The 27,650-nt window shown below is 46.0% G+C and overlaps 1 protein-coding gene across 2 annotated transcripts in view; it reads right to left on the reverse strand.

The window, feature by feature from the left end:
* Nucleotides 1–11,877: 11,877 nt before the first annotated feature.
* Nucleotides 11,878–27,650, reverse strand: part of AMOT (angiomotin) — a 59,322-nt gene continuing 43,549 nt past the window's right edge. For both annotated transcript variants that reach the window (XM_059482824.1, XM_059482823.1), the window contains exons 8-13: nt 21,520–21,669; nt 19,838–20,028; nt 17,793–17,915; nt 16,926–17,158; nt 15,932–16,156; nt 11,878–14,965 (exon numbers count right to left, since the gene is read on the reverse strand). In XM_059482824.1, coding sequence (XP_059338807.1) covers nt 14,865–14,965; nt 15,932–16,156; nt 16,926–17,158; nt 17,793–17,915; nt 19,838–20,028; nt 21,520–21,669 — 1,023 coding nt within the window. In that variant the 3' untranslated portion in view covers nt 11,878–14,864. The remainder of the gene's footprint in view (nt 14,966–15,931; nt 16,157–16,925; nt 17,159–17,792; nt 17,916–19,837; nt 20,029–21,519; nt 21,670–27,650) is intronic.

Consider the following 27,650-nt stretch of genomic DNA (forward strand, 5'->3'; position numbering starts at 1 on the left):
GCTTGTAATTCTTCATACAAGGTTGGTAATTGTTTTTTCCAAGGGCTAAATCAAAGGCACAGAGGGGTCTTGGGTTCTGTGCCAGGGTCTCTGAGCCCCCTGGGCAGGGTCTCGAGTCCTTCAGGGCACCCAGAGGAATTTCCTGAGTTCCCACACAGAGGGAGAGGAAGCCCCCTGAGGTCTGTGCTGGAACAGCCCTGTTGTCACAGCCATGCTGACGCTGCTCTGGCTCCAGTGGAGCTGCTCCCCTCTGCAGAGCCCCCAGAGCCCCCCCGAAGGACCCAGAGCCCCCATGCAGGACCCAGGGCCAGCAGCTGTGGGCTGGGGCTGGGCCCAGGCTGGACAGAGCAGCCCATCTCAGACAGGGTTTGGTACCCAGCCACAGCCTCTGCTCCTGCATCCTCTGCTCTGACCAACACATCCCTGTGCCCAAACATCCAGACAAACAGCAGGAGGGGAAGGATTTGGGAGCACAGCCCCGGCTGGGAGCGCTGCTGGCACAGTGCCCTCGCAGCTCTGCTGTTTGTCCTCCTGCCAGAGGCACTGAGAGCTCCAGGAGGATTCTCCAAGGCCAGTGGCTGCAGATGGGAGGGTAAAAGCCAAGCAGCACTCAGAGCTGACAGCTCTGCATCTGGCTTCTGCTCTGAAGGAAGTAATTAACAGGAATAATCACCCAGGAGCGGCAGCACACCCGGGAGGGGAGCTGGGTTTGTCATCACTGGGCAGGGGATGGTGCCACCTTCTCCAGGGGCAGAACAGCAAAAGGCAGATTCATGCAAAAAAAAAAAAAAAAAAAAAGGAGAGAAAAAGAGGTTCCAGGCAGAGCCTGGGGAGTCTCCCTCCACTCCAGGCACTGGGCAGATTTTTCAGAAGAGGTTAAATAATTCAGTGGTGGCCTGGCAGGGAAGCAGCACTGTCATGTTCTGAGTCTTTCGTCTTGCAGAGCAGGGATCAACTGCCCCAGCTCCTGATGAGTGAGATAAGGGACACGAAAAGTTCCCCTGTGGGATTGCTGGCTGTCCCCATCACTGGGACCCTGAGAGGGAGCAGGGCCAGACCTGGCACTGTCACCTCCTGTCCCATGGGCTCTGCAGCAGGGGGGCACCTCCCTGCACCAGCCTTGCTGTGTGGCCACAGAACTCCTCCTCACCTGGCTGACACCTGCAACACCCACTAGGGAGCAGAAAAATCCTAATAAAATTCAATGAAAGCACTCAAAGCATCCTTGCACCCCCAGTAGGGTGTGCTCCCCAAATGCCACACCATGGGGGGACAACATCAGGTACCAGCAGCAGATCCAGGATCCTGAGTGGGGACATGGAGCCTCTCGAGGCCCAGAGGGGAGTGGCAGCCACTCTGCCTCCTCAGCCTTGCCAGCAGACTTGCAGATGGATGTTAAAGGCATTTAAGTTTTAATTTTTTATGGTGTCTGACAGTTTATTTTTTAATTAAAGCTGTGCCTGTGTGGGAATAGCTGGAGCTGTTGCTCCTGTGGCTGCGCTGCCCTGGCAGATGCTCGTGGTTGTGTTTCACCCACAGGTCTGGGAGAAGGAGCAGGATGGCCTCTGGGAGCACAGCCCTTTCCTGGTTATTTCAATAAAAATGCTCAGGATGCCATCTGTGCTTCCTAAGAAAGAAGAACTGAAGAAACTCCTCCAGGCTCCATCACCTCCAAGATACCAGACACAACAAGTCATTAAAACCCATCCTTTGCACTTACAAATGACATTACACACTGTGCAGCCCTGGAATGGCCTTTGTAGTGCTTCTGGGGGGAAGGAGGATGAAAAATCAGCCCAGGATGAGAAATGCTGCCCATTTCTGGGAAAGAGGAACAGAAAAGCTCCTGGTGTGGGTGCCCAGCACAGGGCACTGCTGGAGCAGTCACCCCTTGCTTTGCCTTTCACACCAGCCCTGCTCTCAGGCAGTCGCTAAAACCAGGCATGAAACAGACTTAATTACGTTAGCAAATGGCTCCCAGGAAATAATTAACTCTTTTATGGGAGTGACCTCATTAGGCACCATTAAAGCGGGCAGAAAGGAGCCATCTGGTGCCTCTGACATCACGGCTCCAGCCGGGGCTGGGATGCAGCCACGTCCTCCCGGGGTCACCCAGGGGTGATTGTCCTGTCCCTGCAGCCTGATCCCGACACACAGCTGTGCTGAGGGACACCTGGTGACAGCACAGGCACAGGGCAGCCCTGCCAGGGAGCCCAGGAGCAGTTCCTGGTGCGGGAGATGCGAGTCCTGCACAGCAGGGAAGGTGGAGGAACACAGATCCTGAAATCCTGAAGGAGTGAGGGCTGCCTAGGCTGGCAACACATCTAAATCAATAACCAGGCAGCCCAGCATAAATGGCGATAATTAATTACTTCTTACTGCATTATTTATTATTGCAGGGATTTATCATTTTCTATCATGATTCATTATTTTCTGCTTGCTCCCTTCTGCAGCTCCTCATCCCTGGTGCTGAGTCAACTCCAGCCCTGGGCAAATGTCTCACTAGGGAAAAGCAGCCCTGCAAAGCTGCTGGGAAAGCTGCTTGGTGTCCAGCATGCCTGCAGCTCATGCTGTTCCTGAGGCAGGGAAAGTGAGCAGCTCCTTTTTCTGGATGTGCTGCACCCTTGTCACTGTTGGGTCAGACGTGACACCCACACGTGATCAGGGTCCAAGAAGAAAAAAGATTTTTATTTTGTTCTCTTAACAAAGTGTGATCTTAAGCCATTAACTACATCCCAATAACTTATTCTGTTCATTGGTGCAAAGCAATTAACGTCAATATAATTGGCAAAAGTTCTACAAAAATTTAAAATAGCACGTATACACATCTACTTATGCACGTTGTCTAGCTTACAAATATTTTCATGTATCTTTTCTAATCTGTTTCCATGCTGACAGCCTTGTCTTCTTCCTTGCTATGGATACACTCAAAAATCATCAGTTATTTCTTGTATTAACTCAGCTTTGCTTGCAAGCCAGCTCCATACAGCCTGCCCTGCCCATGGCTCCACCTTCCTCACAAAATCTGAACTTGTGGAAAAGTTGTTGAAACTGAAGGAGGATGGAGTGTGTTGGTTTTCTTAGCTTTTACAGAGATGGGGCAACTGAAAGGCATTTTAAAAAATTTTATTTTAATTCTCAAAACCTAACAAAAAGCTCACACAACTTATACATCTATATACGAATATTAAAATAAAATATACTAACTTTAAAAAGCATAAAATAAAAATAACATTATTTTCTAAAAATTAAAACAAAGACAAATTTCAACAAATTTCAAAATATAACCTTGCAAAAAACCTAAATATTTTTAAAAATTAAAATGTTAAAAAATACTATAAAAATACTACTAAAAATACTATAAAAATTATAACAAAGCCACATAAAGAAAACATATATATAATTAATATTAAAATAATAACATTATATAACAAAATTAATTAACCAAAAAAGCATTTATGAAATATTATAACCAAAAAATAAATTAACTTCTGATGGAATGGCATTGAGTTTTACATCTCTTGTGTCTCACTACTCATTGAGGCTGATAATAGAACAAAACCTTTTCAAACACCTCTCAGTTGTCTCTGTAAAAGCTGAGAAAACCAAGAGGTGGGCAGTGGGGTGGGATGGGATGGGATGGGATGGGATGGGATGGGATGGGATGGGATGGGATGGGATGGGATGGGATGGGATGGGATGGGATGGGATGGGATGGGATGGGATGGGATGGTATGGGATGGGATGGAGGCAGGATGAGGCAGCAGATGGAGCAGACCCAGGGCCTTGGTGCCCCTGCCTGGCTCCCCCAGCAGCCCAGGAACCTGAAAATGGAAATTAGGCAGCAGCAGCAGTGCCCAAGTGTGAGCATGAGGAAACACAGCTGGAAAGTGACTCTTGTTTTTCCCCACCTCCCACCAGTGAGGCTGCAGTCTGTGATTACATTTTACCGGAGAAAGCAGCAATATTTGCCCTGTTAGCTGCCCGGCAGCTGCAGTCTGGGAGCTCTCCTGTGAGCACAATAAATTCCATTTTCTGCACCCATCGCCGGGGACAGCCAGGGACAGGCGGGATTTGCAGTTTCCCGGCTGGAAGCTGCTCCAGTCTCAGGTTCCACAGCAGGACCCCGCTGGTCCCTGTCCCCCACAGGTGGGGTTGGCCAAATCTGGGCTCAGCCCTCCTTGGCACCCACGGCAGCAAGAGAGCCTGCAAAATCCTACTTGGCTGGCCAGTCACTCTCCACTTAAAAATACACTTTACAGTTTGGTTACCATGAGAAAATCCCTTCTAGCCAGCTGGGAATAAACTGGGTGACTTGATTATTTTTCTCCAGGTGTGTTTGTCCCCCGTGAGACACAGGAGCTGATGTCAGGGCTGGTGGCTCGTCCCAAAGCCCCGTGTCGGGAGCAGGGAGGTCAGGAGCAGGGACAGAGCCCCGGGGAACAGGCAGGGAGCAGGACAGGAGGGATGTGACAAATGACACCGGCTCAGAGCATCTGCAGGCGACAGAGGCCGGGCTGGCTCCGGCGAGCTGCGGGAAGAGGCTCGGTTAGCAGGGCTGGGAGCGATTGCCATCTAGAGGCTTTGGGGAGAGCAGTGCCCTGACCCTGCCGACCCTGCAGACACAGCCCGAGCCGTCAGCTCCCGCCCGGTAGGTGACACAGGGCGTTCCTCCGCCCGGTGGGTGACACCGGGCGTGCTCCGGGACCCGGGGTGGCCGTGATGTCCCCAGAGAAGCCCCCCGGGCCTGCACGGCGGCGCTGGCATGGCTGAGCCGGAGCACGGAGGAAAAGCTGATGGTGGCTGGGATAGAACCAGGGAATGTTAAAGTTGGAAGGGGACCTTAAAGGTCATCCAGTCCCACCCCTGCCGTGGCAGAGACACCTCCCACCATCCCAGGCTGCTCCAAGCCCTGTCCAGCCTGGCCTTGGGCACTGCCAGGGATCCAGGGGCAGCCACAGCTGCTCTGGGCGCCCTGTGCCAGGGCCTGCCCACCCTCAGAAGACAATTTTCTTCCTAATATCTAAGCTAAATTTCTCCTTTTTAAATTTTTACCCATTCCTCATAGTCCTGTCACTGCAGGACAATGGGGCCCCAGAGAAAGGACAAGCTGGCATGGGGCAGGAGATGTGGGCACGGCCTGGGGCGCCCTCAGGGCTGTTCTGTGCCTGTTCCCAGGCTGTGGGCACCTGCCCAGTTTTGACCTCTCTGCCCAGGGTTGGGTGTGGGCTCTGCTTTGTGAGGTGGTGAAGTGCAAAGATACTCCAAAAAGGATCAGCTCACAAAGATGCTGCCCCCAGACCCATTATTTCAGTATTGCATTGCTTGTAAAGGGGTTTTTTTTTTGTGGCGCCGGGACAAAACTCATCTGTCCTCTCAAAGTGTGTGCAGCCTCCCTCCTCAGGTTTTGATGTGCTTGGAAAGACACGGGTGCGGGGTGGGTTTGATTTGATTTTTTTTTCAATATACTTTTTTTAAGTTAATGACATTTGAGGCTTCCCTGCTCCTTGGTGTCCCCACAGAGCCCCCAGGGCAGCGCTGCCTTTCCTGCCTCCTCCAGAGCAGCGTTGTGCAGCTGTGGAACCAACGAGGCACCGCTTGTTTCAGGAGCACAGATTAATTTAATAAAGGTCTTGGGGACTGCCTTGTGGCACTGCAGCCCCGGGGCTGGGTTCCTTATCTCTCCCTTATCGATCTCTTATCGAGCAGCACGGACACCGATGGCGCTGTTTGGGTGAGAAATGGGATTTGCCTCTCTTCCACTGCTCTCTGAAGCATGAAATGCTCATTTTTTAAAAGGCACGGATGTTTGGGAGAGGCGGTTCCTTTATGTTCCCTGCTATGCTGAGCTGCAGGTGGAAATGTTCCCCAAAGCCCAAATCCTGCTGTTTAACTTCCGTGTTTTGCTTGAAACTCTCGAGGAAAAATGCTGCTTTCCAAAATCCCATTCTTGCCTTCCTTCATGTTAAAAACCAAAGTGAGAAAGGTGCATTGGGCACAGGCTCCAGCCCTGACTCAGCTGGGTCTCCCTGAAGGGCTGCACTCTGCAAAATGGGATTTTCTTGCCAGTCCAGTGCCTGAGGGCTGGGTGGTGCCCATGGACACACCTGCCCTGCCAAGGAGGGCCAGGAGCAGCATTTTGTGTGGCTGCAGTGAGGGGTACAGGGACCATCACTGTGTTGGTGATGCCTCGTGGCCCCAGCACCCCAAGCCCCTGGTTAATAATTATAACAAATAAATACATGTGTTAGCATCAAAACTTTTCCCTACACATGGTAGATTCAAGCCTGGTTTGCTCGGCCACTTTGTTTTCCCATCCAGCCATGGGGTATCTTTTTTTCTTTATTTATTTTTTTGAAGACTCAGCAGCAGCATTTGAGGGTTAAACCACCAAAGCACCACCCATGAGTGGAGCTGGCATAGCTGCTTAGCCTCACTCCTCCTGGTGCTTGAAATGGAACAGAAATCTAGGTTTCATTATCACAGCAGGCTGTGGGAAGGGTTAATTTTGGATTTTTGTGATGTGGGGTGTCACTCATCAGCCTTTGTTTGGGCTGTGAGAGGGGGAGAGCAGCCCCTGCCCACTGTGTCTGTACAGGCAGAACTGTTTCACTCTGCAGGTCAAACTGAGTTTGATTTGCAGCACGTGGCTGTGCCAGCTGGGCATCTCCAGCTCCTGATGTTTATTTTCTCAGCTTTAACCTCTATTTTCTCCTCACAAGTTGTTCACAGTTGCCACTAATGCAATTACTTTAATTTAAATTGATATTAGGAAGGAATTCTCCCTGTGAGGAGGCCCTGGCACAGGGTGCCCAGAGCAGCTGAGGCTGCCCCTGGATCCCTGGAAGTGCCCCAAGCTGGACTGGACAAGGCTTGGAGCCCCCTGGGACAGTGGGAGGTGTCCCTGACCATGGCAGAGGGATTTGGAACAAGATTCCTCCTAACCCAAACCATTCTGTGATTTTATGATTTGGGGACCAGTGGAAGTTTCTCATTCTCCTTCCAAGGGCTTAATCTGGGAGTGAAAGATTTCCCATCAGAAATTGTTTAGAGAGTGCAGGATTATGGCTTGTCCAGACTTTGGGGTTTGAAGTGCTGAAGAGTTCCAGCGATGTCACCTCTTAGCAGCAGGGACAGCAATTCCTGCCCCACTGCACATCCCATCTCTGAGCCAGGCAAGGCCCACACTGGGATGGCTCAGAGGGCACCAGAGGCTCAGAAAAAAGAGAAAACAGAAGGATTGGGAATTGCTTAATTAGAAACAGTTTTCTCCTTTAATGTTCTGCAATTACTTTGAGGTCAGGAGAATTATTAGTAATATTAATGGCTGTATTTCCAGAGAACTAAAGTTAATAGTGCCCTAATTGGGCTGTACAGTCCAGCACTAATTGCTGAGGGCCAGCAGGCAGCTCATTAAGTCTTCCAGCCCTTCTTCCTTGGCAAATCTCATTTCTCCTGAGTCCACATCCCAGATAATGTGGCTGCAGAGGGTTAAAGTGTGGGGATAAGCTCACCAGACCAACGAGGCTGAGGACTCTGCTTTCAGCCTCCCAGCCATGCCACTGACATCTCGGGCCTCTTGCCTTTGTTTGTGTGCCCAGGTGGGCAGGGAGAGGTGTGTGCTGCTGGAGGTGGGCCCAAGTGTAGATTTTTTGGCTCTGAACAGGCTGGGATCTTGTTCCAAACCCTTCTGCCCTGGGCAGAGACACCTCCCACCATCCCAGGCTGCTCCAAGCCCCATCCAGCCTGGCCTTGGGCACTGCCAGGGATCCAGGGGCAGCCACAGCTTCTTAGGCACCCTGTGCCAGGGCCTGCTACCCTCACAGGGGAGAATTTTTTCCCAATATCCCCTCAAAACCCACTCTTCATCACTCTGAAGCCATTTCCCCTTGTTCTATCACCACATTCCCTGGTCCAAAGTCCCTCTCTGTAGCCATGATATTTTCTGAAAAATCCTTTTCTTAGGATTCTTCTCCTGAGAAACTGAGAAGCCTCAGGAACAAAATGTAAACAATGGTTATCTGCTGCTGTGGAATGCAACAGGTGCATCTGGGATTGGTCTCATGTGGTTGTTTCTAATTAATGGCCAGTCACAGTCAGCTGGCTCAGACTCTCTGGTCAGTCACAGGCCTTTGTTATTCATTCTTTCTTTTTCTATTCTTAGCTAGCCTTCTGATGAAATCCTTTCCTCTATTCTTTTAGTATAGTTTTAATATAATACATCATAAAATAATAAATCAGCCTTCTGAAACATGGAGTCAGATCCTCGTCTCTTCCCTCATCCTCAGACCCCTGTGAACATGGTCACACCTCTCCAGCTCTTTTGGTCTCTTTTAGGTACTGCAGGGTTGGGTGCCCCAGCAGGGAAGTGCTGGTGCTTCCCACAGGAGGACAGGACAGGGATTTTCCTCCTGCTAAAGGGGATGGATGTGCAGACAGGGATTTTGTGGCTGTGAATGAACATGACCCAGGCATCATCCTGTCCTTTGGGGTGACCAGCAAAGGAAGAGCAACCAAAATACACTCAGAATACTGAAATAAAGAACTGAAAAGCTGCAGACAGGAGGAGTTCTTTCTTATTTCTGAGTTCCGAAATGCAGCAACAGGAAACAGAAGGGTAGAGACACAATGAGGTTCCAAACCTGCCCATTTATGTTTGAAAAACATGACTAGGGAGGAAAAGAAAATTTCATCAGGTACAATTTGGTTCTCAAAATTACCAGTTTTTATAAATTGCATGTATTTATGTATGTATATATATATATATTTAAAAAGCCTTGTATTTAAAAGATTAGTGCCCCTTCTGGCAAAACATCAATGACAATTTTCCTCTCCCATTTACCTCCACAGTACAAAGTGAAGATTATCTCATTCCAACGTCACTGTACATAAATAGCACTGTAAAAGCACCTTCACAGGGCCAGTGTTTTGCTGCCATTTTATATTGTTCTTCCTTACAGAATTCAGATAAATGCTCCAAAATACATAAAATGCTCCAATTTTGCCTTGGGGAGCAGGAAGGGGAGGCACAGAGTTGTTGCTGGGAAAGGTCCTGTGGCATTATGGAATTTTGCTTTTCTCTGGAGGTGTTTAACAGCAATAACAGGCAAGACTTTACAATAAATAGAATAATGCAGCCCTTGGGAATGTGCTGTACTCACTGTGCACTGTTTTAGCTTCTAACTCCCTCCTCCCGCCCATGGGGCTGGCGTGGAATCAACCACTGCACTTAGTGAGGATTTGGAGCAAAGGAGCTTTTTCACCTAAAGGCTGGAGCCAACTGAGAGGGGGGGAAAAAAGCCCAACCAACCAAACCTAAACCACCAGCCTTTTCATTTTTATTCCCTTTTAAGCCCCAGCTCTTGGCAGGCTGAGTAGCAGATAATGGGGTTGAAGGAGGTGCCTTTCCCTTGCAGGTGTTGAGCAGATGCAGCAGCAGAACAGGGATGGCCTCTGGAGGGGTTTAAGGGCTGGACAGCAGCAAAGGTGAGGGCAGTGGAATCCCAGAGAAATCCCAAATCCTCCCTGCACGGCTCCTGGCTGCTCCCCACAGAGCAGGGGTTGGATCTTTGCTGCCCACATGGGCTTGTTTAATGACCAAGGACTCCCCTCACACCCCTGTGCAGATGGGCCACACTTGTGTTATTAAATAAAGCAGCTATTAGCCAGCTCCTCCAGTTTTATCTGGCCAGGTTGGGGTTTTTGAGGCTTTTTTGGTGGGTTTTTTTTGGTGGTTGTTGGTTTTTTGTTGTGTTTGTTTGTTTGTTTTTGAGTTTTTGTTTTGGTTTTGTTGTTGTTTTGTTTGCTGTTTTTGTTTTTGTTTAGAGGGTTTTTGGGGGGATTTTTTTTGTCTTCTTGTTTCTGCTCTGGCACTCCAGAGAGATTTATAGAAACAACATCAAAAGGCCTGAGAGTGGAGGGGATGGATGTGCTGAGCTGACCACTGGCCCCGGGATTTGTCAGGCTGGTATTTATTACAGCAGGGGAGGTGACAGCTATGTTAAGATCAAACTCAAAAGTCAACAGTGAAATTGCATCAAGGCTGACAACTTTCAAGCAGCTTCCCAGTAATCCCTGCTCCTTCCCTCCGACAACACCAGCAGAGGGGAGAGATAAATTAGGAGGCAGCAAAATGCACCAAGAATACAGGAACAAAAGGCACAAGGGTCTAGTGCAGGCTGTGATGTGGGAAATACTCACAGGGCTGAAGGCTGCTCGTGGGCTGATGGCCTCAGATGTCTGGAAAAGGGACCAGCATCAAAGGAGAGGTGGCTCTCACCGCAGCTCAAAGTGCTGCTAATCTGCTGATAAAAGGTGTGAGCTGCAGGGACGGCCAGAGGGAAAAATAATTCGGGATGCTTAAGGGAACAGACTGGAATGACAATTACTTTATCCTGTAAAATCTCCCATTAGGAGTTGAAAACCCAAAGACAGAGGCCAAGCAGTAGTGAGGAGGAGGGAAGGTGAAGATTGTTTTTGTTTTATATTCCATAAGCTTCTCATACCAAACAAATTTACTGCAAAAGAAGAAAATCAGTGGAAAAAAGCTGAAAATACAGGGTCCATTCTTTAAAAATACATGAATACACAACATTTACAATACTTCTTGCTGCGTATTTACACTGACTATTTTGTTTTCTTTCTAGAATTAAAGCTGCCATAAACCTTCAAAGACTTAAGGGCTGTTTCAACAGCTGAATTACAAAACAGCCCAGTCACAAATTACAAAATAAACTTGGATGGTTTAAATAAAGGGGGGAAAAACAAACCACGTGATTCACTTCAATATAGATTTATATAGGAAAGATCATTCTCTTGACACACTGTCTATGGTTGTGAAATTGTAAACTTTAGTATTTTAATTCATGCTTTGATATTTTGGGTCCCAAAGAGAAGCAGCTGACTGGGCCCCTGTTAGACCACAACCCTGCTGGGAGGGAAACTGCTCAAAGCCATTTGCCCCCCAAAACCCTGCAAGATGATGGTGGTGGAAACCAAACTCTAAAACCAACTTAGAAGAAGATCTTTTTGAAAAGAAATGTATTTTCTTCATAAATACAGTACAATTACATTTTACAATGTCTTTTTACTTCCTAGACATAAAACCACTAACTTTTACAAAAGAGTTCCTATACAAATACATGAAAAGAGACCCTTCCCCCCTCCCAGCCCCTGGCACAGAGCACAGCCAGGGCAGCAGGGTGAATCCAGGATAAGCTGTGCCAGCCCTGAGGAGGGGAAGCTCAGCTACCCCTGGCTGTTCCTGCCCTGGGCACTCCGGGTTTGGGTTTGTCTGGTGAGAATTTGGGTTTGTCTGGTGTGAATTTGGGTTTGCCTGCTGTGCAGAGCCCGGTCTGGGGGTGTCCCACACACTCTGGCCCCTGGAGCAGGAGGTGACCTTGGAAATGGGCCTGGATAAAACTCTGAGAGTGTCCCCCCAACCCAGGCAGCCCCAAAAACCACAGCAAAGGCCATGCTCAGCTTCCAGCACAGCCCACAGGGGCAGAACTTCAGCCCCAGCACTCGTGGTGACCTCAGTGTCCCCCTGCAGACTCCTCACACATCCCCAGACACTAAATCCCTACTTTAACCCCCCGGGAGCTGCAGGTAGGAGCTGTTTAATTTAATAACAACCTTGGGCCAGGTGGAACAAAAGTCTCCAGATCTCAGGCAGTTCCCTGAGCAGTGAAACCACAAAGGAACTGCCCAAGGGAAGGACTTGGGAGTTTGGCCTTTCTGTAAGCAGTGAAAGGAAAGAGGAAAAAATAACTAAACTTCATTTTCTTGTTTTGCTCTACAAAGAATATGTGGCTTTCTTTATAAAAGCTACAATTCTGCTTCTAATACCCGAGTTTAAGAAAAACTCTTAGTCTAAAATTTTGGTTTGCAAAGGTCATTGCAATCATTGTTAAAAACCACTTTCTACTAGAAATAAGCTCTACAGAAGGCAAAGGAACTAGGTGTGCAGTTTGTCTCCTTAAAGCAGGTTCTGTTTTAAAAACAAAATAAAAATCTGTACAGAGACTGAAGACTATGGTACACATCTTCCTCAAAGCAAGCAGCTCGTTTACATTCACATCAGGATGGCTCTGAGGAAGCTCCAGGGGAAAAATACATTCCTGATGGCTCCCAAGAAAACAACCTCCAGCTTCCACAAGCAAAGTTTTGGGGTTTTGCTTTTTTGGAAGAAATTGAAATTATACAAAATAAGGCAAAGAGCCCGACCTAAGCAGTGTGAAACTGCATCATCTTCCAAAATTACTTCAGTGGGTAAGGAACTGCCAAGGCTGCTGCAATCCTGATGGTTCAGGCTGTAGAGACAGCCTGGCTTCCATTTCTGGAGGAGATAGTTGCTGTATTTTATTCACAAAAAGCTGTCATGTCCTCTTTGATTTGTAAAAATAAAATGCAGTGGCACTCCACTTGAAATCAGTGAGCTGCAGGGAGGATAAACCAATTATTTTCACCTGAACAGCCAATACTGATTGGAGAAAATCAGTTTTCTGAAAGAAGTTTTATCTGTAAAATATCCAAATTTTCCCAGACATTTTAGAATTTATGTGAATCAAGAGAGTTGTAACTGTTTATTTAGAGCCCTACAGTTCATAAAACTTTTTTCCAGATGCTGAAATGTATTTGCAAAGATGGAATATTACTTTTCCTGACTCTAAAGGAAGAGAAAAGCATTCAAACAGTTCTCCCCCACTCACACTGCCACTTAATGGCATTTGATTTCCCTTGCTCATTTTAAGCCAAATTTATAAAATATAATACAGATACTTAAGCTGAAATGGCAAAAAGGTGAACACCTTGAGCTAATGAGAAAAGCTGAATTTCCAACAACTGTGGAGGAGGAAAAGAAATCAAATCACCCAGGGTGGGCATTACATCATAAAGTGAGATGGAATTAAACCAAGAGAAACAAAACAAGACATTCTCAGGGATGAGAATGAGGTGGTGGTGGACAGAGTGCCTGGAAAAGAGTGGGGAATGGCTCAGAGGGAAGGGAGCTCTGGCACTGTCTGGACAGACATCCCACAGGACAGACAGAGCCTGGCAGTGCCTGGCCACAGCATCTCCCAGCCCACCCCTGGCCACCTCTGCCTTCTGCAGCACTGGGAGTGTGGCCTGAAGGTCCCTCACCAGCAGCAAAGCTGCCAGAAACAGTGGGAAGGGTTTTCCTTGGATTTGCAGTGATTGTTATCAGAAGGAAAGCTCAGGGCTGAGTTTAGGCACCACCTGTCCCCTCCCACTGTAGAACTCCTGTGATCCCTGCTGGGCTGCTGAGGCCATTTCATTTGAACACCACAGCAGTAGGGTCAAACTGGAATTAAAGACATTCACTAACTCTGTGATAATTAATTGCTGGATTTCCTTTTTTCTGGGGTAAAATTATCTGTAATGAAAATTTTGCTACTCTAATGCTGAACAGAAAGCTGAAACTAGCCAGGTTCCCAGTGTGTGACCACTGGCTAATGAAATATTTTAATTTTCAAGTACAAAAAAAGAGTAGGTTTTAACAGAAATCAATATTGAAGTGTTTTAATAAAATGCAAAGACAGTAACAAAAAAATACTCATGTGCTTCTATTGGTCTTAGTATCTCCTTATAGTTTCTGTAACCAAAGCACTGCTGCATCTGTGCTAGTTCCCAAAACTCTGCAAGTGAACCTCATGACTTAAATATGTAACTTTTTTTCTGCAATGCCTCTGGGACTTTCTTTAAACTGCTCTCTCCCCTCAGATGAATTAAAGAAGTATTTTGAAAGGAGAGAATCTGCCACTTGAACCTTTACACAGAGCTTCTCTTTAAAGCTCTACCTCTGAAGCTTTGCTATGTGAAAAAGAATCCAGTCTCTCCAGAAAGGAGGGATATACAAAAGGTATTTGAAATATAGAAAGGGTATTTGAAATATAGAAAAGTCTGCTACAGAGAAAAATCTCCACAGATACAGTAGATTAAGTTGTTATATCTACAACAGAGCTTCCCACTTGAGCTATGGTAAATTTGAAGTAGTTTCACTAAAGCCAATGGAATTATGTCAGAAATCTGATCTAGCAGATCAGGGCTGGGCCTGTAAATTCTCCTTATTAATTCATGTAAAACATGAATGCAATATATTATTTACTATCCACTGTAAAAATTATTGAAAAAGTACTTAAGTATAAAAGTGTGGCAAATCTTGCAAAAGGAACTACAAATATGAAATGTGACATTAATCACCAGAGTAGTTTGTTTTAATAATGAAATAATTAAAAAAGGAACTTGGGAAGTTTAAAAATACGTTACCACACTGAAAATGGACATCTTTTCAACCTATGAACATTAAACACCTACTCTGAGTTCTTACACTGAGAGGAAGAGGAAGTGAAAGGGAAATGTCCCTTGATCACAGCTCAGATTTGTCAAAGCTCCCCAGAACAGCTGAATTCCAACACCATTAAGTGATGCTCACAACCATGTCCCTGGTTCTGATCATTTTAAGGCCATTAAGCTCACCTCACTACATTCAAGCTAGACATGTATCAGCACCTGTGAGAGCAGATACTTCTGCTTAAGAGACTTTAAAAACACTGAAATGAAATAGATGTAGTGCACCTAAGGTCTAGTTTTTTTCTCCAGATGTTACCAGATCCAGTATTTAAAAAATAAAGGGGGAAACCTTCAAAGAACAAGTGTTACGGGTTTTTTATAATTTAGAACAAATTATAAATTAACCTGTCCAAACTTTTGAGACATAATATACAAGAGCAAACAGCTGAGTGTTCTTTTATTACTCAGGTACTACATTTTTTTTCCCAATAAAAATGTCTTTTACAAATTTCTTGCTACTGTTATCCCAGCTTAGATCCTGGTACAGCCTTTCAGATGAGGTATTCTACCATCTCTCCATCTGGGAGGTCCTGCCCCACAGTCTGAACAGGGGCTTTTCTTTCAAGAGTGCTGGAGTGGAAGAGTGGCCCATCTATGTGGTGAGGAAAAAACAAGAGACAATTAAAGGTGAAACTTCAATCAGGTTAAAAATGTGACATTAACGCTTTAAGTCATCTTGTATCATTGGCTAAAGACAGCTAATAACTTATTTAGTTTTAAAAAATTCAATTCCCACATATGCAGCCAGACAAATAAAGCAATTTTATCAAATTCCCTTTGGGTACCTCCCACTGATACACAAATCCACAGAACTGGAGTGACTGCATGTAAACCAGTGCAGTCAGCGTGGATTTTCACCACCAGACCTGTTCTCCCTCAATACCCATTAAACAGCACAGCATGGGCAGGAGGCAGAGCCCAGGCAAACACTCTCTGCCATGAAGAACAACAGCATTGTAATGTGTCTGTAAGGAGAAGAGGCAAGGTTGTGTAATCTGCATTGATTTGGCAGAGTGGGCTGGAAAATGAGCAGCTCCTGCCAGCTGGGAGCTCTGTGGGAAGCAAATTCAGCTCCTGGGACAGTCACTGTCAACTGGATCTCCAAGGCTGAAGCTGCTCCTGTGACTGGGGTGGTACCAAGGCAGCTTTATTGTGATAGCTCCCTCTCCTCCTTCTCCCTCCCCCTCTCTGAGTCCACCTGGCTTTGGATGCCCCCTCAATGCAATAGCCAGTTTGAACAGCCCATTTCCATGTGTTTAAACCCCACATCCTACTCACAACTTACTTCAGAGCAGACACTGACTGCCCAGGGATTTGCATCTCCCTGTTCTCAATTCTCAAATCTTGCTGCACCTCCCTGCCCAGTGTGCCCACACTTATGCTGCCACTCCTCAGGCTTTTCTTTTATTCCCTCAGTGTGTTTGAGACCACTCAATCACACTTGTCCTCATAGAAACCAACCCCAGTTTGCCTGGAGGGAGGAAGGGAGGTCAGGGCTGCCCCAGAGATGGGGAGTGGGTGGCAGGGTGCCCCTGGCACTGGGGCTCAGCTCTGTTACCTGTTTTCTCTGCACTGTAGCTCAGGTTGGTGCTGGGGAGTCGTGCTGGGGTGGGAGCTGCAGGGGAAGGAGCAGCTTTGCCCTGCTCACTGCCCCTGTCTGTCTGGGTGCTGCAGTCTCTGCTGCCTGTCTTGGAGTGGGCTGACAGCAGTGGTGTGGAGGGCAGGACAGGAGAAGGGGTGGAGGGGATGGATTCGGAGCGATATTCTGTTCCCAGCAGAACACCTGTGTGGGAAAAGGGAAGGAAATGTCACAATCACAGAAAACTAACTGCTATCAGCTCTGCACCACTCTGCACTGATTGCTGCAGGAGCTGGAAAGTGCACCCTCCCTCAAGAGGCAGCACAGGTTTGCCTTTGCACAGCAGCCCCCTCCCCTGGGTGCTAAAGTACCAGAACAACAGCAGTGTCCCCATGTTGCTGCTTGCAGCTGGGCACTAATCTGCACTCTGAAATCACCTGCAACAGGTCCTCATTTACATTTCAGGGGTTTTTACTCTCAGTTCTGAGCCTAACTTCTCCCAGGGAAAAAAAAAATCACCTGGGACTTGCTTTGTTACAACTCCATTTCTCAAACAATGCTGTTGAGCCATTCCAGACAGGAGTCATGTTGCTGCAGGCACAACACTACAGGATAGAAATCCTGATTAAAATCTCTGCTGCAATTCAAGGAGACTTTACACCACCATCCAGCTGTAACATCCAGCTGAAAGCAAGTGCTTGGGAACCTTGGAAACTGTATCCCAGACATCCCTAAAATCAGGTGGCAAATTAGGAATAAAGGTTTACATATCTAATGGCAGAGCCTGAGTATCAGAAGTCACTAATTCCCAGAAGTGATTAAAATAAGCACCTATTTCAAATGTGTCCCATCCTACAGCTTTACTGCAGGCCAGGCCAGCTGCTCTATCTGTCCAACACACCCTCCTGTGCTGCCCCTGCCTTCCCTCCAAGCTGGCTCTGAATCAGAATTGCAACTGGTATCTGGAAATTACCCAGGCTGCCCTTCCAGCTCTTGTCCTCCCTCTTCTCCTCCAGGATGGGGGTGCTGCTCAGGGTTGAGGAGTGGGACAGCAAGCCTGAGCCAGCGTTGGAGATGGACATGAGGGACTTGGCAGGTCTCATGGAGGAGAGCTGCTCTGTCTTGCCAGGCTCCTTGCGGGAGCGCTGCTGCAGCACTTTGATCATGGCGTCCTTCTCGATGATCTGGGCATGCAGGGTCTTAATCCTTTGGGGCAAAGAAAAAGAACAGTTTAAGTGTTTCCCATCTCCCTGGATTGAGGCCTCAGTGTCCTCATGGCTGTGATTAGGGCTCCCTTAGGCACTTGGAGAGGTGGAGGGAGGATGCCAGGAGATTGTCCTGGGCACTGGCTGCTCTCCGACCTACAGAGCAGATCACGTGAGATACACCCACCTCCCTCTGGCTGCTAGAAACTGCTCTAAACAGCCATGGAAGGAGCTCTGAAACAAACCTGAGAATAATGGGCAGGACCTGAGACCAACAGAAAGAATTAACACATTTTGGGGAGTCTGCACTGGGGACCTAACCCCAGGGAAAACAGCTCTGTGAGCCTGGTAAAGGGTGGCTGGAGCCTGGGGTCTGATGAAGATGCCCTGAAGAGAGAAGAGGAACAAGCTAGATGCAAAAAATCTAAGACAAGACTTTTTTGCATTAGCCTTCAGTATCAAGACAGGTTTTGGATTGCTGTGTTTATTACTTCCTTGGCCAAATGAGTGTCTGGCATTTGACATGGCTGCTGCTGGTGAAGACACAAGAATTTCTGGTTCTGAGGCGTCTACCCAGGCAGTTCATCTCAAATCCCTGTCCCAAAGAAGCCAGACAGGAACAAAGTGCACTTTACCTTCCCTCCATGTCCAGACATCTCCTGTTGGCCAGCAGGATCTCCTCCTCCTCCTTCTGGATGCGAGCTTCCAGGGAGGTGTCATAGCTGGGGTTGGGCGAGTGGTTGATCACCGTGGTGTCCCTGCAACAAGCAGCACAGCACATGAGGGACCTGACAGCACATGAGGGACCTCACAGCACATGAGGGACCTTACAGCACATGAGGGACCTTACAGCACGTGAAGGACCTGCTAACTTTGCTGCTTTCCCCCAGCAGCACAAAAGTACTGCTCAAATGGAACAAACATGGATATCCACATTTTTTTTGCATTTAAGCTGGCTCAGTGTCTTTCAAAAATTCAACTCCTAGTTTCATTTGTGTCCTACTGAAGAGGGATTACAAAAACATGGAGATCATTATAACAACAACCTCCTGTCCATTTTGGGACAGTGCCTCACCTAAACTGAGTCACTGCACTACTCTGAAGTGATCAAGGAGGCAAATCCAAGGACACAAGGAGGGGAAAGGAACACCAGGCACTTCTCTTCAGATTAAAAGCTTTTCCCCTTCTCCTTCCAACAGTATCATACAGGGGATGTGAATATCAAAGGGAACAAGGCATGGAAGTTTCTTAAGCAATCCTAAACAGCTTGGTCCAAATAATCTGGAAAAAGGTGAAAAGAGTTTCAGACTAATATAAGGCCTAATGTTAACACTGTGATACTTGGTCAGTCCACTAACCAAATAATGAGTATTTCATTCTACTTGTGAATGTGGCAGGATATGAGAAGATCCTTCACCAAAGAAACCCAACCTGACCCAGCTCCTGCCTCTAAAGCATCTTCCTGCAACCTCAGCTTCCCAAGGGATGCCAGCTTCCACTGTTAAAGGCAAGGGAAAGAAATCTGGGCAGTGTTGATGAGGTTGCCACTGGAATTAGTGGAATCTAGATGGAAATGGAAAAGCAGAGGCTCTTTCCTGACTGGACAACATTCTTGTTCATTTGGTGAAACCTGAGCAGGCCTAACACATCCCCTCCCAGTCCATGATAAACAATAGACCAGGCCCCAACTTATCAGCCCATGCTGAAAATATAACCTGGCCTCTGAGCACAAGCAGCAGCTGGAGCCTTCAGGGAATCTCTGGGGAGGTGGAAAACAGTGCACAAGAAGCATCAATGCCCTAAAATAACTGCTTCCTTCTGGAGCAAGATAAGATAAGTCTTTAAACACCAACACAGCAGATCTGCAGCTTCACCCCTGTAATTCCAGTGTGATCTTACAAGCTGGGAAGCCAGTTGTAATAACATCCCTATCTGGATTTGGCTCATGAAACAATCTACAGGAAAATCTGCTGTCCAGAACCATGAACTAGTGAGCAATGAAATGACATGCAAGCAAGGCCTAATGCTAAGGAGTTGCACTCCAGTAACAGCTCTCATTTACCAACCAGCTGAGGCACTTGGCCTATTCACAGCCATAGTAAGTGTTTCTGTACAGTTGTCTTGGAATGGGAGCTTGTTACCAAATTTCAGACCCCTTCCCACCCCCACAAGCAGTGCTTTCCATACACAGCAGAATGTTTTGAGCAGAATTTCCTAGTAGATGCTTCTGGTTAGTAACCAGACAATACCACAAAGTAATTTGCAAAAACATTCTGGAGAACAAGGAAGCCATTCAGGGTGAATGATGTGAATCACCAAGCTCACCCCATCTCACATGACTTCAGCAAGGACTGATCCCTGTTTTAAAAATTAAAAAAACCCCAAACCTCTTCCCCTTTGAATCAACAGCATCTAGGAACGGCTCAGAACAATTTTAGTCTGGAAAGTGGATCCTGCATGTGGAGGAATCTTCCCCTGGAAAAACATTTCTAATTGCTGGCAATTGCACAGCTCCCAGGAAGAGCAGCCAAGCTCCACTTGCTTGCAGAGCTCTGAGGAGCTGTTCAGACCACAGGATGAGCAATCACAGGAGGATGGCATGACAACATTCCTGGGTGGGAAATATGACATTCAGCTGGAAAAAGAAAATAATCCCAGTGCTATGAAAAGTCCCATTTACCTCTGAGCAGCCACAGTCGCAGCCGCATCCAAAGCAAACTGTCTCATCACACTTTCCTCCAGGTACTTCTGTTCCCACTTGGTCATGTCAGCTTCCAGAGCAAGGATCCTCTCCTCCTTCTCACGCAGGAGCTCCATCAGCGCTGTGGCGTTGTACTCTGAGACATTGGCAGCCTGAGATGTGCCCTGGCGCTGAGCCCCAGGAGGAAAGGAACAAAGCACACAAAACCAGGAGTCTCAGGATGCAGCTGTAAGGCTCAGGGTTGGCTGCTTTGCTTTTTGTCACTGGTTTGACACAAGAACCCCCCAGAGGGAAATGCAGTGGCTTTATGCTGTGTTGGGCAGGGTAACAAGAAAACACCTGAGATGCAAAATAATCCTCCCAAGGCCTTTTTGCCCAAAAGTATCTTTTTTTCCAAAGATGTGTATTTGGGCCTTCCCAAAGTCCCAAATATGCATCTCAGAGCTGGACTGTGCTATAGATGTGTGATGTGCACAGCCCTTCCATAATGCCTGCTGTAACACAGACTGACTCCCAAGTGTTCACCAAGGCACTGACTAGTGCCATCCCTTCCCAAAAAATACATCAAAAATATTTTACAGCATTTGACTATTAAATTAATATGATCAGTGTATAGCTGGGGACTGAAATAATTCAGTTCTAAAGCAAGATTTGGAAGGCAGGCAGTGTTTCCTTTTCATGTAAGGAAACATGGAGATTTGCTCAGATAATAGTTCAATGAATAAAACTTGCAGTTTTATATGGAAGTCTCATGTGGAATCCCACATAAGCAAGACATTTGACTTAAAACATATTTTTAAAAAATGGTTTAAAGGAATAGAAATAGGGCAAACTAACTATTTTATGCTAAGCTCAGAATTTTAACCATGACAGGAAAACAATTTTGGTGTTGACTCAGGCTCAATGTAAAAAGCTGTGGGGTTTAGAATACCTGATCTTCCAAAAGTGTAACAGAAAAGTTTAGCAAATTACTGTAACTCCTACTAAAACCTACACAAAACCCCAAGATTTAAATATCTATTTCTATGCAGAGATGGAAGTTAGGGGATAAAAGTAAGCTGAATCACTAAAGCTAATCACTAAATGTGATTTAGAGCACAGGCCTGCATCCTATTTCCAGTAAAATTCAGACACCTGACAGTTTATCTGTATTTAACATAGGCTGAAGTTAATGTAATTTTTAACACAATTGCACAATCTACTTTTCATTCATTCTTTTCACTGAAAAAAGACTCTCAATAATACTGCAATACAGTCTATATGAAACTCCCATCTATTTCCATCAACTGCATTTATAGAATTGACTTTGCTAGTTTACCCTTGTGTGCTTTTTCAAATTCAAAAGGTTTTTGAAGGGCCTCTTTTCAGGCCAGTTGTTAATGAATTTTATGTAAAATCACAAACTGTGAACAAGAATTTTTAAATCATTTCAAATAACATAGCCATGGTATTTAAAGGTACAGCAGCATGTAGCTATGAGGCTGATCTTGTCACAGGATGGATCCTCTATTGTTCCTTATCTATAAATCAGGTGAAAGCAATACAATGGAGGAAATCCATGAATATAACTAGTGAAAAAGAAGTTTTTTAAGAACACCAGATTAAAAATGCAGTGCCTTTCTCCTGTGTGTGGAGCAGGAGCCCAGCAGGGCCAGGGGTACCTGCTGCATGCGGAGAGATTCCAGCTCCCTCTCCAGCCGGGTGCGCAGCCGGTGCTCCAGCTGCTCCCTCTTCTCACACGCTGCCTGCAGCTGAACCAAGGCCTGCTGCATCTTCTCCACCTTCTCAACATAGACCTGCTTCTTCTTCAGCTGAAACAAAGCAGGAAAAGGCAGCATAAACAATGGGAATGAGTGAGTGAACTTCAGGCTTTGCTGGGAGGAAAAGGTCCAGGTGACTTCCAGCACCTGAAGGGAGCCCACAGGAAAGATGGAGAGAGATAGGACAAGGGGGATGCCTTCATATGATCAGGGGGATGTTGGGAGGAATTCTCCCCTGTGAGGGTGGGCAGAGGTGCTGTTGCTGCCCCTGGATCCCTGGCAGTGCCCAAGGCCAGGCTGGACAGGGCTTGGAGCAGCCTGGGTTAGTGGAAGGCGTCCCTATGACAGAGGGTTGGAATTGGATGATCTTAAAGGTCCCTTCCAGCTCAAACCATTCCATGATTCGTGACAGATTCCATGCTGTCAATGGGTCTGGGACAGTGGAAGGTGTCCCTATGGCAGAGGGCTGGAATTGGATGATCTTGAAGGTCCCTTCCAGCCCAAACCATTCCATGGTTCATGACAGATTCCATGCTGTCTGTGGGCCCTGGCCTCCTGCTCTGGCCTGGCCACTCAGGATGTTGCAGCTCTGTCCCAGCTCTGCTCTCCTGCTGGGTGTTTTTGTCCTTTTTGTCCTCAGTGACCCCATGGTAACGAGGGGGAAACAGAAGAAATTATCTATGGCAAATGTTTGAGAGCAGCAATGGACTAGAAAGGGCACCAGGGACTGAAACAGAGTTTGAGTGACTTGACACACGTTTCCAAGGAAACTGCAGCAGTGTTTAGAGCTGATCCCCAAGTTGGGAACACTCTCAGTGCACAATTGAAAATTGCTGGCAGCATTTTCAGAAACTGAATCAAAATTTGTAGCATCCTATTGCTTTCCAATCACAAGAAGATAATAGGATCAAAGCACACACCAGCCATGGCCCAAGCTCTCCCCATGGCAGGTTTATCCCATCAGTACGGCCATTCTTCTTGGCCTGAGAGGTCCTGCTCTGTATCTGCCACTGCCCTTCCATCCTCCTCCACTGCTCGTCCTGCAAACCAAGCTGCCACCCTGCCTCACAAGAAGCAACAAAAAGTACTACACTGAGCCCCCAGTAACTGTCTTAGCAAGATTAATCCACAGTTCACACAGAATAAAAACTAAAACATTACTTAAAAATAAAATAAAATATATCCAGGGCCCGGTTCTATTCAAATATAGGGAATACGGCACACCTGTGGGCATTATTTTCTGTTTGGGAAAAGATTAAACAATTTTAATTAGCTGGCCCTGTGCAGCAAATCTGGGGCACTGCTTTTGTAGCTCTGATTGTCATAAACCCTGAAATACAAAAATAGCAGGAAGAAGGCAACTTTTCCCAACAGTCAGAGCCAAAGCTCTAGACAAGCACCACAATGCAAAACACAGACTCCCTTATGTGAGTTCAAAGAGCTGCTCTACAGCTTGATGGAAGAAAAGTCCACTGAGGGATATTAAAGACAAAAGACACCACTTTTGGCTCAGGAAGTCCTTCTTGGAAGCGGAAAGTATTCTGGGAAAGTATCAGGGCTGGCTGGCCCCATGCTGCCAGTGCTCCCCAGGAATCTGCTCTCAGCCTCAGCACACACAGGATACTTTGATCTGAACAACACGAGCTCTTCTTACATCACACCTTTGCTCCAAAAAGGTCTGATCATGTGTTCCTTAAAAAATTTTGCCTTTTCTCACTCCTGTTCCTTCAGGCAATGCAAAGAACAGAGACAGAAAAATCTCCCAGCAATATTAATCTCAGACATAGTATCCTTTTCTTCTCTCCATAAAGTCAGCAGGCATCTAATCTCACAGCATGAATGTTGCTGCCTTAGAGGATTTTCCCCAAACAAGAATTTTATAATAAAAGTTACAACAAACAGTGAGCAATCCAGCCAAAGGACTTCCCACCAGTGCATGTACAGTAGAAAGGTATTTTTATTCTTTGATTGCTCAAGATTTCAAGCTTGTTTGGAATGGGAGGGATGAGAACATTTAAATGTAACTTAATAGTCGACTGCTGCTCTGCAGAAAATCAATGAATGTGTTATACTTAATAAATCTTTTTATTCCAGATCATAGTACTTGATAACACCAAATCAGAGTTTGTCAGACTCCACTGAAGTGTGCATTAATGCACCAGGTTTAAACTTAGATTAAGAGCAGCTCAAAGTAGCCAAAAGTGATAAATACAGGGTCAGACAGAACCCAGATATGGAGAGCACTCAGTATCTTGGGTTTTGACCTGGACAAGAGTGAGGAACAACTCGATAAACTCACTAGCAGTGAAATACCACACATTGAGCTGAAAAATAATCCCTTCAAAACCAGCTCTCCTACCTCTCTCTTCTTTATAAAGTTAAGGATGAGGTGCTGGACATTTGGTCTCATTACCTACTACCAAGCATTTCAATTCCTGAGCAGTTTTTTAACACACAGGTAAAATCCTGCAAAAGCAGCAACCAACAACTTTTTACAGTTTCGCAATTAACAAACCTGAGTATGCATATGTGTGGATTAACACTCTGGCCTGCATTCAAAGAATACCAAGAGCCCAGCCAAAAAGCAGAATTAGGACACAGAAATTCCACTGAAACATCCACTTTGAAGGTTCTCCCATCAGCCAAACCTGCAGGTGAAAAGTTGCAACACAAGGTGTTGCCCAAGCTCCCAGCACTGCCTGCACACGCCTGACTCGGGCACCAGCCCCAGAGTACAGGCACAGCTTGTTCAGTGGCTTTGCAGAAACACAACGTTTTTTTATCCCTTCATAAGATGCACTTCATCTTCCAGCATCAGGAAGAATTAGGAATGTTGGAAGATTTAGGGCTGGTGTGTGTATTCTTTTCAACAGCTTAAAACTGGAATTAATTCACAAATTCTTCAAATGATTTTCTGGTTTTTGGAACTCAGGTGTTCAGTAAGCTTTAAAGGCACGGGATGTCTCCAGACAACTCAATTTTCCTGATATCTTTTGTCAGAATTATCCTTTCTCTATAAGATAATCTCATTTCATGCACTTGCTGCCCTCAGTTAAGTCACTGCATATTCTGGCACTCTCATTCATTTCCAGCTCTGTCACTCTGCTGCTGCAAGTATTTGTGAGAAAAATTTACTTTTCTGTGCACCAGGATTCTCCAGAAGTGCTAGAAGGGAAATCTAAATTTATACATTTTTGGTTTTCACCTCTCTGAGTGGATCTAGCTCTCACTGTTAACAGGATCAGGAATGATTCTTCCAAGCACAGAGGGATTTCATTACCAGAAATCAAGAGTATGATCTTGTTTTCCTAAGACAGGAATTGGAAACAATTTCCTGAGTATTGCCAAGGTGCTGAAGACATAACTAAGATGGGAAGAAGGAAAAAAGGCAGCGAGCTGAGACTTGTTCTTGGTCATTTGCCATGGATTCCCCACCGTCCCTCTCCCAGCAAAGAACCAAAATTGGCTGCTCAGTGCCAAGGGCCACAGCAACATCCACCAGGGCAGGGATGGCATCAAAGGACACAGGAATTCTCTCCTCTGCATCAGGCCTTGCAGAGAACACATGCTCCAGATAAGAGCTCATTCCTGAAGCTTTACAAGGATGCAGTCACACCCTTTGGGATGTAATTTTAAATAAATTTGACAAGACAGTAATTTTCCTTTTGATGGTACAGCATTTAACTAAGAAGCAAGCTCATGTTCACTTAATGTATCATAACTGCTTTGCCTCCAAGGGTGCTCTGAAAATGCAGAGCATTTTGCTAATGAGAGTATCTTTATTTTAACACCTATTTACGATGTAAGATCTCAAATAACGTCAGTGCATGTCTGGAAGCACAGCAGGATGACTGTATCCACTCCCAGCATTTCCTACAGCACAATTTCAATAATGTCCTTATCATCCCCAGGTCAGTCTCTGACTGCTTTGGAAAATGTCCTAACCAAGCATCAGAGGTCAGGCTGTAATTCTAACTAAACCAATGTAAACAGGAGCAGCCACTCTCCAGCTGCCATTTACTACAAAGTTTATGTAAATTCTGCACCAGGACTCAGGACAAGAAAAATAAAGATGACCATGACTGACCTGGGCTCTGCAGAAATCCAGGGCAAAATTGCAAAGCAAGGCAGGGAATATCCCAGAAAGATTCCCTGGCTGCCTGATCAAGTATTTCCAGCTTCATTTAACTTCCCCTCTCCCTTGGCATGTACCTGCATGGTCTAAAATCAGTGGCCAAAAACAAGTTTTCCTCTCAGAAATGGGGGATATTTGATTATTACTACAACTGCCTAGCAGAAAATGATTTAACAACATTCTAAAAGCCAAACACTGTTCCTCATTTATTTAGGCTTTTACAACCCATGCAATGCCTTTCAGGGATCCCAGCTCCTTGCAGAGGCTCTGAGGAGTGCACAGAGGTTCATGGAAAGGGAGCAGGGGCACACAGGAATGAGGAATTTTCAGTCAAGGCACAAAGGAGGCTGTAACATCCTCCAGCTGGAGCTGCCTGTGTAGGACAAACACAGCCCTGGACACAGCAGGTGAGGGGGAAGGATCTTCTTTGAGGAAAGAGATTCATTGCTTCCAGATGAGTTACTCAGCAAAGATTTTTTTTTTTTCTGGGGAAGAAGAGAAGACTTCCTGCACTGATTCAGAACTCTCCCAGGCATTTTGTCAAACCCAGCCATTACCCTCTTCATCTTGGACAACTCCTATTTCAGCAAATTGGTAACACTCATCAGCATCTGCTTGTCTCCCACCCACTATTTCTGATGTCTTCAAAGTCCTTTGTTTAATATATTCAGGGTGTTTTCATAACATTTCTGGGTTTATCCTAAAGCTGAATCCATTCAGATGCAGCTGAAAAAGTGTTTCCCCACAAGAATTTGCCTGCTATGGCAGAAATGTAGTTAAAAAAAAAAAAAAAGAAAAAGCCAGCAAGCACGTTTACATCACCTCACCCTCTTGCAGTTGGAATATATTCCTCTAGGATGCCTTTGAACCCTCAGTTTGTTTGAATTCAGGCCCAACAAGGCGCCAGTGGCCTCAGCAAGAATTCCTGCTGAAACAATTTGGTAACACTATCCCGTGCTAGGGAACAGTGTCTGTGGCATGGCAATGTCACAATGTCGTCGCCCCGTTTGTTTGTGTTTGTGTTAAAATAAAGTTCTGATTCTCAAAGCCACCGCTGGAAAATCACTAACAGGCAGAACATGTGAGACAGTGACATGGCAATAAAAAGGCAGCTCTGTCACAAGAATGCAGCTCATTAGAAGGAAGCAGTTTCAGGGAAAACAGGGAGGTTTCTCTCCTAGGCACCCAATCCATCCAGGAGTGACAAGCCATCCAAAACTTGTCCCTTTTAGAAGAAACTCTCTCCTGAAAGGATTATTAGGTAGCTCTCAGAGTCTATGTGAAACAAAGCTGTGGAGACCAGGAATATCTTTTTATAGTGACTAGAAAAAACTTGAGCAGGCATCAAGCAGACAGCTCTCCTTTGGGTCTCCTCCTTACAAGCCAGGGCTCTGTTCTGAAAGTATCTCAGGCACAGCATAAAAAGTACAAGAGATGTCATTGGAAATGTATTTTTGCATTTCCCCCCAGACAGAACCCTCAGTGTTATCAGAAATAGAGCATTTTTTCTCTGCACAACAGCAGAGTGAGAAATGAACACATTATCTCAGCTGGTATCTGCTCAATTTGGAATTGTGATGGCTGAAAGATCTATGAACTTCTAAACAAAAAGATATTTCATTCAAACTTGTCCCCTGCTTTATCCCCCAGTTTCTACCCATTAGAGAGGTGGTCTGTCTCCTCTCCCCACTGCAAGGTGTGTGTCTGAGGATGGCAAAGAGCAGATATTTTTATCTTCCTGATGCTTGTCATTATTCTTCAAAGCTGTGTCCTTGAGGCACTTGGTAAAAAAGTGATTTGTAAAGCAGTGGAGCAAAGGAGTACAAGTTACACTACTCTCAAAAACCCACAAACTTTTGTTAAGTTGAAATGTGGTCTTCCATGGTATAAATTAAAT

Source organism: Ammospiza nelsoni, chromosome 15 (assembly GCF_027579445.1).
Source record: "Ammospiza nelsoni isolate bAmmNel1 chromosome 15, bAmmNel1.pri, whole genome shotgun sequence".
NCBI lineage: Eukaryota > Metazoa > Chordata > Aves > Passeriformes > Passerellidae > Ammospiza > Ammospiza nelsoni.